At 39.3% G+C, this 15,294-nt stretch overlaps 1 protein-coding gene across 1 annotated transcript in view; it reads right to left on the bottom strand.

Moving 5' to 3' along the window:
- Window positions 1–15,294, bottom strand: part of CYP19A1 (cytochrome P450 family 19 subfamily A member 1) — a 32,970-nt gene that overhangs the window by 4,479 nt on the left and 13,197 nt on the right. The window contains exons 3-7 of the mRNA XM_070404607.1: window positions 10,307–10,461; window positions 7,124–7,300; window positions 4,171–4,285; window positions 1,026–1,140; window positions 423–585 (exon numbers count right to left, since the gene is read on the bottom strand). Of these exons, the coding sequence (XP_070260708.1) occupies window positions 423–585; window positions 1,026–1,140; window positions 4,171–4,285; window positions 7,124–7,300; window positions 10,307–10,461 (725 nt within the window). The remainder of the gene's footprint in view (window positions 1–422; window positions 586–1,025; window positions 1,141–4,170; window positions 4,286–7,123; window positions 7,301–10,306; window positions 10,462–15,294) is intronic.

Genomic DNA, 15,294 nt, shown 5'->3' with positions numbered 1-15,294 from the left:
TAGTAAAACAAAGACTTATATTTTTGATACTTATTTTATATATTTAAATGCCATTTAACAAAGAAAAATCAACCAAAAAAATGAGTTCGCGTGTCACCTTTGACACGTGTGTCATAGGTTCGCCATCACTGCCCAAAGGGGTCACGACCCACAAGTTGAGAACCGCTGAACTAGAGGATGTCACTTTCTACTTTATACATCTCTGTATCATTTGATTTTTTTCAGTGAGCGTGTAATAAAATAAAACACAGAAAGAACGATATTTTTAACCTATCTGGCATCATGAAAGTGAGACAAAATGACTTGCTTTACTGTTCTGGGGGTGGATTATTACAAAGATTTTGTATGACAGATTTTTAGGACATAAGCTGATATTCAGAAGGAATTGTTTTCTAATTCCTTTTTATTTGATGAATCCTTACCAACAACACTCTGGATTTCCTTCATTATTGCTTCTTCAATATTAGGGTGCTTTGAAATGAGGAATAGCATGAAGAACACAGAGACAGACATGGTGTCTGGGGCTGCGATCAGCATCTCCAATATGCACTGGTTCACATTCTCTCTTGTCAGGTCACCACGCTTCTGAATAATTGAAAGAGGGGAGGAAAATTGGAAAAGTAAATAAAAATTTTACAAAAGGAAGGGAGATGACACTCAAGGGTCAGCTACCCCACCAAAGTGAAAGCATACAAATTACATGTTAGTAATTGACTATGAACATTTTTCATGATCTTCAACTGAAAGCTGAACTATTAATAAGAAATTTTCTATGTATTTAGTGTCTTTGGACTCATCCATTTTCATATTTTATATTTTGCAGGCACAGTAGCTTCAGTCTGAAAGGTTAGTCTCACCAGAATGTCTAATGAGTGGGCCATTTGAGTTGGACATTATAGAAGAGCTGGAGCAAAATACTTAGAAGCCAAACTGTGCAACATGATCACAAGAAATCTTCACACATTGACACACAAACAGTCATACACATGTGTTGTGTGGGAATTATGGTTAGTTCAGGTCAGTACCTCAGCAAAAATCAACTCAGTGGCAAAATCTATACAGTCTTCCAGTTTGTCTGCTGTGGAAATCCTGTGTCTTTTTTCTTCTATCAGAATTTCTATGGCATCTTTCAAATCCTTGCTGGAAAAAAAAAGTCAAAATATAATCTATCTGTACTCAGTTAAGACATGTAGAAAAATTGATTAATTTGCCATTTATTTAAATAAAATTATCTGCTCTAATTGAAACCATCAGTGCTTACGAATAACTGAATTTATACTTAATTCTTCACGAATATCCTTAAATTACAGATACATTATACTTCATGTTAAGGAACCAGACTTGCTAGGCACAGATAGGAAAATCAAGGCTGCAACCTTTAGTTAAGCATTAAAAACTGGTACCAAAAGCTAAATCCAGTCATGTTTTCTGATTTTTTATTTGGCCAGCACAGTGCATTAATGAAAACCCCCAAACCAAAACCAGTGACTGTCTCTAGTATGGACATTCACTTTGCAGTTTGCTACAGGCACCTCCATTTTCTGTTGTCCTATAGCCACCCTGCCCGCTTCTATTTGCCTGGCCTGCAAGACTATTGAGCTTGAGATTTCTGTTCTACACAGTAAACTCAAGTGACTGTTCATTAATTTTAATACTTATTCTTATACCTGGCAGTGTCTGCCACATAATAAATACTAATAAATAATGATTGAATGAATGTATGGCTGCATAAATATGTATAGGCATTTTGACAGTTTGGTGGAGGGAAGAGCTCCTTGGACAAAGGGTCAGGTTCTAGTCCAGGTGGTTTTCTTTCTATAAAACCTGCTGTAAGTCTCTGAGCCTTACCTCTCTCTAAAGTAAAGGGATTAGACTAGGTGAACAATGAAGCCACCTTGAGATCTAAATTCTGTTATTCTTGGCTTTGTCTTTAAGTGTATATGTTCATGTGTGTTTTCCCCAATCTCAGGGAACAGCATTCTGTATTACAGTAAATGTAATACAAACACCTATTAAAGTGTTCTGTGACTGAAAAGTCTTAAACTTGCTAAAATAAAAAGTAGAAAACAATATTGCTGGAATATTGGGAATTAAAAGAAGCAAAAATATAAAATTGAATAAATAAGGATGGAAGTAGATATTCTAGAGTCCTTTCCATAAATATATATTTTAAGGTATTAGCATGATACAGAAAGACAAATACTGTATGATCTCACTTATATGTGGAATCTTAAAAACAACTCCACAAATTTGAGCTCATACAGAGAACAGACTGGTGGTTGCCAGAGGTGGGGGGTTGGGGCTGGGGGTCAGGCCAAACAGGTGAAGGTGGTCGAAGGTACAAACTTCTAGTTATAAAATACATAAGTCCTGAGGGTGTAATGTAGAGGATGGTGACTATAAATAATAAAGAACATTGTATTGCATATATGAAAGTTGTCAAGAGAATGGATCCTAGAAGTTCTCATCACAAGAAAAATTTTTTAAAACTATACATGGTGATGGATATTAACTGGATTTATTGTGGTGATTATTTTGCAATATATATAAATATCGAATCCCTATGTTGTACACCTGAAACTAATATGTCAATCATACCTTAATAAAGATATGGCTTTATTGCAAGGCCACGGAGGGGAGGAAATTAGAGGATTTCTCTAGTTGTTTACTGCTCTACGTCATAGGAGATATGAACTAGTGCACTAACCACTGACAAATGTTATATATAGCTAAGCTATTTCTAAAGAAACATAAGAGAAACTGTTATACAGTCTCATCAATGAGTCTCTGTGGGCCTCCTGGTCAAACCCAAGTCAAACCAAGAACTACCACTAAACCTTACACCAGTGAAGTGAATGAATCCTTTATCTTATTGATTCAAGTCAGAATGAGCAGTGGCAGAAATGAAATGCAATGAAATGTATAAAGAATGATGTCTCCAAACCTGATACTCATTTACCATATAAGAATATGTAAAGCAACATCAAGTTGGTTTCCTTTCTGGAGACTAATACTATTGAACTTAAAAATACACAAACGAGATAAAGTTGGGTTTTCAAGTTTAGAGATGGGGAATTTAAGATGAACATAGGGAAGGGGAAAACTAACATATTTAGTGCCTACTATGGTCCAAGCTCTGTGTAATTACCCTGTGTATAGGATCTCATGAATTTATATCTCCACTCTGGAAGGCAGGTTCTGTTTTACTTTAAATAACTTCCCAAAGCCTTTTAGTTACTAAGTGATAGGTACAGGTTACAAATCACGTCTGTCTGCCTTTAGATCCCACATGCTTTCCACTGGTGATTAGAGGTGGCAGTGTTTAATGGCTGGCTACTTACACTAAAAACAAACCACCCATTGATTAACTAAGGCCATTGGCATTTGTCCAGTTTTTTTTGCTAGACTAGTCTAAGATCAAAGCAAAGCCATTTAATGATGGTTTTAGGATCCCTCAAAAACACAAGATATATAATTAAAAAAAATAAAAACCCCACACATTTTATTTAAGTTCACTATGAAAAAATTCTTTTGAGATTACTGTCAATTCCTACAAGTTGAACTAAGTTAACGCAACTATAAGAGGATTTCATGTTTCCATTTTTTCTAAACATGCAAAGAGAATTTTGACCGATAATAATAACAGGTTCATCCAGCCCTTCTGTTCAACTCAAAATACACTGCAGTGTTTTAGTTCCAGATATGGAGCTCTCAGACCTCCCACTTGGCCCCCTTGCTGAGAAGCCATCCTGGCCCAAGGCTTCCTTTACTCTTTGGTCTGGCGCCAGTGGTCGGCAAACTCATTAGTCAACAGAGCCAAATATCAACAGTACGACGATTGAAATTTCTTTTGAGAGCCAAGTTTTTTAAACGTAAACTATATAGGGAGGTACATTGTTATTAACTTAATTAGGGTACTCCTAAGGCTTAGGAAGAGCCACACTCAAGGGGCCAAAGAGCCGCATGTGGCTCGCGAGCCGCAGTTTGCCGACCATGGGTAGCCACATCAGCCAAATTGATGTAGAAAGTGTTACATCAGCAGCTTAATCATCATCTTTCTTGTAGGCTCTTGGTGGCCAGAAAACTTGCTGAAGAGGGAAACAATAACAAAGACACAATGAAAAAACAATTCAATCTCACAGACAAATTTTCCAAACTTGTGTTACTTACACAGACTTTTCATATTTTTTGTATAGCCAAGAAATCTTAAAGAAGATGTCTGGTTTGAGAAGGAGAGCTTGCCATGCCTCAAAATAACCCTGGATTTTAATTACGATGGCGTTTTCTGGAAAAACAAACAAAAAAGAATAGAGGAATTGAGCAAAAATGAGCCCAAGAAGAGTACTCTGAGCAGAAAAGACCCCTGCAAATTCTCCCACCAGTCTGGGGTTCTAAGCTGGGCAAGGTTCCACCTTCAGTGGGCGTTCTAGTCATGTTATTGATACTAGACAAGGCAACACACTAATTTATTCTGCTTGGCATTTCAGTTGGCCAAGTTGACCAGAGATTTGCCAGTTTTAAACTTAGTATTAAATAGAGTCTCAAATCTCACATGCCCCTCTTTGACATGATCCATGTCTCTCCTGTTTTTCTGGACAGTGAGCAATAAAAGGGACACTGGTAATTATGGCTGTTGTGGCCTCAGTTCTGGCATGTGGGAGGGCAAAAAGCCACGCCACTCTCCTGTGAGGCAGCCAACAGCCACATTTAAACTTCATTTGGTGTTCGTTACGCAGAGCCATTAGGTGAATAATCTACTTGGATTATGTACCTAATTAATAGCTTTTCATTGTATTCTCACCTCATTGTGCCTTATTCAGACTTTTTCATAGCATTCCTCACATAGCTTTCATATCTATGTTCGGTTTAGAATGTAGAATTCATCTTAGTGTCTTCAGTGCTTGTCTTGAGCCTTGTGCATAGTCAGCTCTTAATAAATGTTTTTTAAGTAAATTGAAAATTAGGGAAGAGAAAACCCGGCTTTTTCCAAATTATACAAATGGGAAGGAAATAAACATTGGTTTTCAACTGCTAAATGCGAGCCACTGTGCAAGATGCTTTGCAAAAGGGACTTCACTGGATCCTTACAATCTTTCTAGGGGAGCAATAGTGTCATCCTTTGGCAGATGAACAAACTGCAGTTCATAGAGATTGAGAAGTCTGCCTAATACCACACAGCCAGTGTGGCAGCCCGCCCTTGGGCTAGAGCCCAGCTCTGTCGGACCCCAGGACAATGTTCTTTCCTCTTCATTGGGTCCCTGAGATAAAGAGAGTTTATCAAGGACCAGGGGAGGAGAAGGGAAATCAGATAACTCTGCATGAGTTATACAGGTTCTTAGCATCACAGTCTGTATCTATAATTTAACATTTATACAGTAGTTCCCTTACATGATCCTTCCTAAGAATCTAGGCTAGCAGGGAACCAAGGAGCAGGGACCTGTAAAATATGTTCCTGCCAAACCTGAGGAAAGATGTGTATAAAACAGGCGAGCTGGGATTGGAGCCCCTGTCTGAGAGGGGATCAGGCAAGAAGGTGTGACTAAAATTCCTTAGAGTGAATGGGGGCTCCTGTGGCTCTTGTGAGGAGTAATTGAAGAGCAGGGAGATGAGGTAAGGAGAGCTGGAGAAGAGAGAGGGAGGGCTCAGGGCTTGTCTATAGTCCCTATGTGGTAAATCAGGCAGCAGGTGTCAGAGCCGGTGTGGGCAAGTGTTAAGTTATGCCTTGTTCTCGTGACTGTAATGTTTCCCTCAGGTCTGTATGTGGCTTGTGGCTTCACTTCACTTAGCCTTATGTTCAGCTGTCTTCTCTGCAGAGGCCTTTCCTGACCACTCTCTCCCCGAGAACCATGTCCACTTCCACTGACCTGTCCCTTCACTTACTATCCCTTCACTTTGCTTTGTTTTTTTCTTCAGAGCACTTATTATTGCTTATTATATTATAGGCAAAATAATATTGCTTGCTATATTGCTTGTTCTGTATTACAATAAGTATATATAGATAATTACTTGTTTACTGTCCATATATCCACTGAAATGTAAACTCCCTGAAGCCAAGGACTTTGTCTTGTTCACTGTTCTATACCCAGAACCTAGTGCCTGACATGAAATAGGCAATGAATAAATATCTGTTGTATAAAAAGATGAATCAATAAACACTGCAAAAATTAATTCAGGGAGAATTACATGAAGCTGGATAACAGCAGAATGGAATTAAGCCCAGTAATTAATGTTTGCTTTTAGGTCAGCGGTTCTCAACCTGTGGGTCACGACTCCTTTGGCGGTCGAACGACCCTTTCACAGGGGTCGCCTGAGACCATCCTGCATATCAGATATTTACATTACGATTTATAACAGCAACATTATAGTTATGAAGTAGCAATGAAAATAATTTTATGATTGGGTCACAACATAAGGAACTGTATTTAAAGGGCCAGAAGGTTGAGAACCACTGTTTTAGGTGGTGGTAGAGTTGCTTGTATGTGTTTTAATGTTTGTTTTCTATAGTAGTAAGGAAAGTGGCTTACTGAGTGAGACATCTTGCTGGGGTTGTTAAAAATGCTAAATGACAGACTGTATGTAAAGCAACTTTTTACACTGCTTGGTACATGGTAGATACTAAAGTAATTAATTGTAGCTATTGTACTTATTTCCTGCAGCTGCAGACAATACCATCATCATCATACAGAGTCAAAATTTTCATGCTTAGTAGCTTTGAGGGAGGGGTGTGTATGTATATTTAGGGGTGTGTTTGTGTGTGTGTGTGTGTGTGTGTGTATGTATCATGCCCCAAAAGAATGGTTGAAAATGGTTAAATACATCAGTTTGTTTGGTGGGAGGACCAAATGAACTGATTACATTTTTGAGTTTTGACTGTGGGTAGAATTCTGTTTCCTAGAGCAATGATGAGAGATACAAAAGAAATAGATGGCCCTGCTTTACAGAAATTTATATCTTATAAGTGAACAAGGCAGACACACTGGGAAAAAATATCTTAGGAAACCTTAGAGATATTGAAAGAAGAACATGTAGAAAACAGCATGGTTTACTTGAGGCTGCCAGGCCTCTCATCCCCTTGTTCAGTAAAGGGCAGAATGTCAAGTCATGAGAATGAAGATTTCGGTACCGTCCAAGGGGATCCCCAGAAAGAGCATGTTAGAGGTGTCCAGCATGATGCACCGCATGAGGGTCAGCACGTTGACAGTGCCCGACTCGCTTCTGACATCCTCCAAACTGTCCAGGTGCCTTATGATCGATTCAGCACAAATTGTCACCATGCGCACAAGGCCGGGGCCAGACAAAGCTGAAGGGAGCACATCAGAGAGTGAGCCATTGTGAACTCCAGGACACACACAATCAGGCGATTTTGGCTTTTTATGTTTAGAGCTCAATCATCTACACTTTTTTATTCAATAACTACACATATAAAATAAATATAAAATTTTCATATTATTTAATCTCCCAGTATTCTATAAAAATGGATCATCTTTATTGTTAAAAATGAATGGATGAACGAATCTTATTTTAAACAAACTATTCAAAGTTAAACTTTTCATGCTATGGCAAATCATTTGTGAGATTGCAAGTGAAACATTTAGTACTGTGGTCATAAATCAAAAATTAGTGTTTTCTTCATATTTACTGTATATATTTTTCTCTAAAGAAGGTTTAGATTTGTCCAGGGTGATATTATTTTATGTTTCAACAGGTGGCAGGATATTGCTACATAACGAGTCAAACTCTACCTTAACTATTTCATCTAATGTGGTTCCTTTTAAATTTAATTTATATGTTTAAAATGCTAGTCTTATAAGTTATTAAGAGTGCTTTTCTCTTAATTTTGGTATCTCTTCAAACTATTTCCAGATTTATTTTACTTAAACAATGTCATAATAGCTAAGCGATTCTTTGCTTAGCAGTCTTCCCCCCTGGACTGGGAATTCTTTAAGGGCATTGACAACCTGCCATTAACACTATACGTCAGGTCCATAGTACTTAGTGGCCCTCAAAACATATTTGTTGAATAGAGGAATGCATAAATGGATGAGTGAATGAATGAAGACAGGTAGAGTGCACTGGCTCTGATCTCACCCCCTGCTCTGCTCCTTACCATCTGAGGTAGCTAGTGGCTTCTGATGGTAGGTGATCTATCTTGAGAGTTTAACTCTTAAAGCGCCCCTTTCTCTCTTTGTTCTAAGTATCATTAAGCTTTAGAGCAATCTTCCTTTTTATGTTTTTTATTATTCAGACTTGCTATTAAAGTCAGAGTCCTTAAGCCACACTGGCCAAGGCCTCTCAGTGTGCTTTAGATGGCCTATTGGTCTGTGCTCTGTACACTCTGCACACGCCTCAACCATACACATTATTGAGGAGGGTGTCTGGCAAGGTACTCTGCTCCCTCTCCCATTATAAATTCCTTGAGGGCCTGGATCATATCTTGTTTCTTATTGTGTTCTGGGCACCTAATTCAATGATGAGAAGAGAGTAGTTTGTTAAACAAATGGATGAGTTTAGGTTAGAGATTCTATCAATTCTTGCATGTCAGAATAGAGAATAATGGTATATGATAGTTAATTGCTCCTAAATACTAGTGCATATATTCCTAATATAACTGGACCAAATGATAAAGTAAAATAAAACTTATATTTCTATAGGATCTTACAGCATGATTTCATTTATTTTTTACAATAACTCTAGAATTCAAGTTCTCTAGTGTTTATTACTTGTTAAGGATAAGGAAACTAAAGCTCAGAGAGCCTGAGTGACTTGTCCAAGGTCCTATAACTAGTAAAGTGGAAGAGCTTGGAATAGAATCCACAACCTATAATCCTGTATCCTATACTCTTTTCATTAACATATTCTGCAATTTTGTCAGGCATAAGAGGACTTATCTGCCCCAATATGAATAGTTGTCCAGACCCTAATCCCTGGAATTGGTTAATATGTTACCTTACATGGAAAAAGGGACTTGGCACATATCATTAAAATTAAGGACCTTGAGATGGGGAGAATATTGTGTAGTACCTGGGTGGGCCCTCCTAATCATGTAAGTCCTTAAAAGCAGAAAACCTTTTTAAGCTGAGGTCAGAAAGAGGTGATGACAGAAGGATGGTCATGGAGATGTGATATAAAAAGGGCTCAACCCACTTTGAAGACAGAGGAAGGGGCCACACGCCAAGGAATGTGGGTGGCCTCTGAGGATAGAAAATGCAAAGAAACAGATCTCCCAGGGAGCCTTCAGAAAGGAACATATCCCAGCTTGGTTTGAGCCCAGTGAGACCATGTCAGATTTGACATACAGAATTGTAAAACAGTGTGTTGTATTAAGCCACCGAGTTTGTGGTAACCTGTTACAGTAGCAAGGGGAAACTAACAGAGTCTACAACAGAGTTGTGGTGAGTCTTCATGATGGACAGCTCAGCAGAGGGGAATCAGCACCCAGTGGGAACAGACATAGCTTTTCCCTGTCTCAGCAGCCACGCAGGAGACATCTGGGTTTCCTGCAAGGCTGACTGGAGGAAAGAATATTGATGGTGCATGGTCAGACCTATAATCATCTAGCCAGTTGCCATCACTGACAACATTTCCAAGGCATGACTATGTTTCTTGATGTTAATATCAAAGTCTGGTCATGTATATCCCCCAACAGCTTCATTTCCAGCAGGACTCACTAGATAAGGAGACTTGGGTTCTGGTCTCTGCTCATCCATGACTTGCTATGTTGGACAAAAATCACAATCTCTGTAGGACTGTGAATTCAATTATAAAACTCAGAGGCTGATGAAGTGACATATAGAGCCCTTCCTACTTTTAAATTCACAAGTTGCTTTCTGTTAAAACATCTGGATGTCAGCCAGTGATGCAGCGAACACATTGTTGGCTGTGTTTAAATCAAACATATGGCAGACACACTCAATTTTTAATTGAATGATCCTAAATTTAGAGCTCTATCTCTTCTTCATGCCCATAAAATCGCTTTGTGTGGAAGTTGTGGTGGTTAAAAACGTAGGCTCTGGGGTTGTCTCCTGGGCCACCATTTATGAATGTTTGGATCATGGGCAAGTTATTTAACCTCCTTATGCCTCAGTTTTCTCATTTGTGAAGTGTAGGTGATTAGAGTGTTTTACCACCCACGGTTACTGTGGGATTAAAATATCAAGTATTTAGAACAGTGCCTACTATATAGTAAATGTATAATGCACGCTAGCTCATATCTTTATTTCAAAACTGAAGCAGCAGAATTTAAGAATGAGTTCTAAAAAAGGCACATTCACAGACAAGAGCAGGAGGTAGCCAGGCACCTGATTACCTTTTGTAAAGAAAGGTCGAACAACTTTCCAGAGGGCTGGATTATTGTTAAATATGATGCCATTCTCATGCATGCCGATGCACTGCAACCCAAGTTTGCTGCCGAATCGGGAGATGTAGTGATTGTGCTTCATTACGTGGAACATGCTTGAGGACCTGCAGAGAAAGCAAGCCTTGGGGTTAATTTTCAAGGATCAGGAGAACCCCTGGTGATGATTTTGATTACAGGTGGCTCTCTTAGCAAATGCATGTTGAGCTACATGCCATGCGTGATTTCTAGTGTTCATATTGAATAAGCACTTCTCTTAGCATAAGAACATCCCTCTCCAGTTGAAAAATGTCTTTCTTTTTTATATATTTCAAATTTTATTTATTTAATTAATTTTTGGTTAATTCTCACCTGAGGATATTTTTTCCCCATTGATTTTTAGAGAGTGGAAGGGAAGGAGGGAGAGAGAAAGAGAGAAACATCAATCTGAGAGACACATTGATAGGTTGCCTCCTGCACACATCCTGACCCAAGTGTATTCTCTAACCACGGAGTAAAGCTGACCAGGGCTGTTTTTTTAAATTATTTATTTATTTATTTATTTATTTATTTTCCATCACCATTTATTCCTTCTAAGCTTTCTTCCACCTCCCCCCAGAATCACCACACTGTTGTTGTTGTCTATGACTTCTCTCTCTCTAAAATCAATTTTTTGAAAAACTGCTTAGATGTTAACCTATGGCACTGGGAAGATAAATGAATAATTTAAGTAATTTAACAATCAGAAGGATAAAGGATTACAGGAAAATTATTCTCTTTAGGATAAAGGGTAGGGTGTGTTTATTGGATGGGGTGCAAGCAACACAGGAGAGGGAGAATTGTTGTGTGTGTGAGGATTTGGGCAGGGGACGACTCTTGGGAGGAAAAGTCTGCTGGGAATTTATGAAGTTGAGAATTGTGGGGTAGAGGGAATAAATTCTTTTTTCCTCTACCAAGAGAAAAATTAAGAAGTGCTGTGAGTCACTACATTTTCTGTGGAAAGGGGCCAAGATTGGAAAATAGGTTAGTGTAGGGCCCAAGAGAAGCAGGCCACCTGGACGAGGGCTAAGTGATGGCCAGGGCCATGAACAGTGTGGGTCAGGAGACTGGAAGTCAAAGTTGACATGAGTTAATAAGTTATCTGTCTGGTGAGTAAGATGGAGGGTGTGTGAAGACAGATGGGATGTTTATCAGAGGACAGGGAAGATAGTAAGCGGGACACGTGGTGTTTGTATGTCCATTGTTTTCATAAATGCCAGTATTGTGTTGTAGGCATAGACCAGGCACAAACACCACTTGGGGAAATCAAATGTGGTTATCTAAAGTATCTGGAAAAAAGTCAGTGCAGTGAGGATACTAGGCAGATAAAATAAGGTCCAGAGAGATGCAGGTAGCCAAACCCCCAAATCCTCACTCACAGGACTGCATGGCTGCGGCTGAGTGAGGCAAGAGAGGCCACAGCTCAGCCATTTCCCTCCAAAGCCAGCCTTGTTATACTTAAATCCAGAACATGCCATCTCTGAGGTAGGGGCCCGCAGCCACCCTTGTGCTGCTGGGTAGACAACAGGAATACAGAGTACACAGAGGACCACAGAGTCAGTGCTCGGGCACAAACCAGGTCTCATTTATCATCCCCTGGCTTCATTGCTAACAAAGTATGCTCCAACTCTTATTCAGACTCCTCCGAGAGGCATGACAATAGGCGCTTTATATTACCAGGCCTATGTCACAGTATTTATATATGGACAACATGGCCAAATGCAAATTTCCAACAAAATGTAAGCATAGGCAGCTTTACTTCTTTCCATATATTTTCTGCAACTTCAGAAATTTCCACACAAGTATATTCAGATTGATAGCCATTTTTCTTGCAGGTATGAGAAAAAGGGACCGGAGTTTGAGAATTTAAAAAGGGGCAGAGCCCTGGCCAGTGTGGCTCAGTTGATTGGAGCATCTTCCCATGCACAAAGGGTCTTGGGTTCGATTCCTGATCAGGGGACATACCTAGGTTGTGGGTCCTGTCTCTGGTTGGAGCATGTGCAGGAGGCAACCAATCGATGTTTCTCTCTCTCTCTCCTGTCCCCTCTCTCTAAAATCAATGAAGGTTATCCTTGGGTGAGGGTTAAAAATAACAAAATAAACAGGTAAAAATAAAAAGGGGCAGAGTGGTTAGTAGAGAAAGAGCAGAGGTTTTCTGCAGTGCAGCTATGGGAGACGTGAGGATAGCTGAGGCGGGGCAAACGGCCATCAGTCTGTGTTTCAGTTGTGTGAACAGGGCGGGAGGCAAGCCATGTATGAGGGTAGTCCATGTGTGAGCTGGTGGGGATCTGCCACAGGCAGAGCTGCAGTGAGATAGTTCTTGACTTGGGGCTTGAGAATGAATCCACACAGGTCTGCTAGGTAAGTTAAAACAGATCCCCAGAGCTTTTTCCACTTGAGGATTATAGATTATCCCATCTTTCTGAGACCAGAAAGGAGTTCAGAGATAGATCTTAACATTGGCAAGGGACTGCACAATCGAGCAGAGGAATAGGAAGAAAATATGCACATTATTGTGAGAAAGCAGCGTATATTTATAAACATCTCTTTGGTATTTATTACAAAAGAGGAAAACCTGGATTTTTTTTTTCTTCGGTGTGCAAAGGATAGAAGATGGAAAGTAACTGTGCAATGCCCAATTGTGCAAATTCAAGAGGCATAAAATATCATTGGTGTTATCTTCATTTTAGACAATGTTGTCATTTTATTTTTTTTGTGAACTTAATATTTATTCAAGTTTTCATGTGTTTACTGCAAACAACTTTGGTTCTTCCTCCTCATTTCTCCACTGAAATTTTGTTTCTCAACTGCAAAATCTCTTACTATGAGCGTTTCTTGAACACATAACTCTCAAACATGGGGTATGGCTGCTATAGTACATGCAACTTGTTCTTGTGAGCCCAGTTCTTACACAGGCTGGAGTGACCATCTTAACACTTGCTCCTCCCTGTCAAAGTTGACACTTGGCTCCTAAAAGAATGACATTGCCTTAATGAGGTTGTTCGGTTAATGCCTGTGAAAAACACATTCTCATAGAAGACATTGGGCCAAAACAACTCTGTGCTGGCTGAGCGGGTTAGGCTAATTAGCGAAACTCTCCCACTTGTGATGGATTCCATAGTCCTATTTAAACTTTAAAAGAAAGGCCCTGACATAATGGCAGTACCAAGAAATGAAAACATAATTATTAAGTGAATAAATTACTTGTGAAAAAATTATATGTTCAAATCAAAACACTCTGTATTAAGGAAAATGTTCTCTTGACTTGATTCCAGATAATATTCATCAAATGATCCCAACTCTTGGACAAGTTTCCCTCTTCCTAGAAACAAGAACAAAAACAAAAACTCCAGACGCTTCTATTTATATTTCAGGGAATTAATTTGACTGATAAACAGCTAAAATCTTGTCCTGTATAGAAAAATCATGCTACAGAGAAGACTGAAATTTTTAACAGATTTCAGAACTCTAGCTTTTCTTACCTTCCTTGACCTCATTCTATAATTAAAGCGGATAGGAAGTACTTTGTCTATTCTTTATTCACAAATTTGTATCTAAACTTTTTTAGTGTTGAGAAGACAAGCCGAACACTATTTTTCTTGCTCTGACTGCTGGAGCTTTTGTATACTACATTAACCACACTGGCCTGTCCATTTATGTTTTTATTACATAAAATAAGTTATTTATGTGGTTCTCTATTGATGTATGTTTGTCCACTTATTTTGAGGAATTACTAATCAGTTTTAAAAAGGAAAACAAGAGCCCTAGCTGGGTTGGCTCAGTGGATAGAGCATCGGCCTGCGAACTGAAGGGTCCCAGGTTTGATTCCAGTCAAGGGCACATGCCCAAGTTGCAGGCTCGCTGCCCCCTGGGGGTCACGCAGGAGGCAGCCTATCAGTGATTCTCTCTCATCGTTGATGTTTCTCTCTCTCTCTCTCTCTCTCTCTCCCCCCCTTCCTCTCTGAAATCAATAAAAACATATTTAAAAATGAATGAATAAATAAATACAGCTCACCTTTATCACAATGTTTATTTAAAAAAAAGAAAACAAGAAGCCCCAAACTAAGACCAAATGAAGTGCTAGTTAATAAAGACCCAACTTTAAAAATCAGTGTGTCCGCTAGGGGGCACCAACATCTCAGTTATTTTGAGTCCCAGGCTCAGCCTTGGCAAAGCACGAAGCTGTCAAGATAGAAGTGATACACACAGCAAGCCAAGTATGACGGGAGAGCAGACAAGCAATTTCAACTAGGTCTTTTATCAAAAGCAGGCTGGCTTTATCTAACCAGAGTAAATTGGGAAAGTGAGTAAGAGAAGGTTGGTGAAGAACGAAGAACCAGGCCCAGAGCTCTCTGGCACTCAGTAGCACATTAGAGAACTCGCCCCGCCTGAGCTCGTGCACTGTAACACCGGTTGAGGGAGATGTTATACTGACACATTGGGAGAGTGAGGATTTATCATCTTGAGGAGAGACTGAGGGAGTCCCCAAGCTCAGAGGGAATAGAGGGTAGTGTTAGTTGTCTGGTAACTGGAGTCATTATTCTTTAAACATAACTAAAGTAAAAAGATATCTCCAAAGATAGCAAACCTGTTGTCTATTCAAAATGGAAAGGAGCCAGGAAGTAAGTTCGTAAGTGGTAAGTGTTCTGAGTTTAAAGGACCCACACATCTATGGCCAGGTTCAAGAGTAATGAGCACTAGAAATATGGAGGAGACAATTAATGGAATAATTGGTCCCCAACATTTGGAAATACTTGCCTTGTCTAGACCTATTCTGTGCCTGAAGTTTGTGCTCCATCAATCCTATCACCTTTTCACTATCCTTTGCCCTTCTAATATCCTCACTTAACCAGCTTAAGTACTGGGGTCATTGCAAGAGAGATCAAATGGATACTAGATTAAATTTAGTATCATTAATAGTG

The sequence above is a fragment of the Myotis yumanensis genome, unplaced genomic scaffold, assembly GCF_028538775.1.
Source record: "Myotis yumanensis isolate MYYU_CA2020_CCGP unplaced genomic scaffold, mMyoYum1.0.hap1 SCAF_1, whole genome shotgun sequence".
NCBI lineage: Eukaryota > Metazoa > Chordata > Mammalia > Chiroptera > Vespertilionidae > Myotis > Myotis yumanensis.
This window is presented reverse-complemented; position numbering and strand designations above follow the sequence as displayed.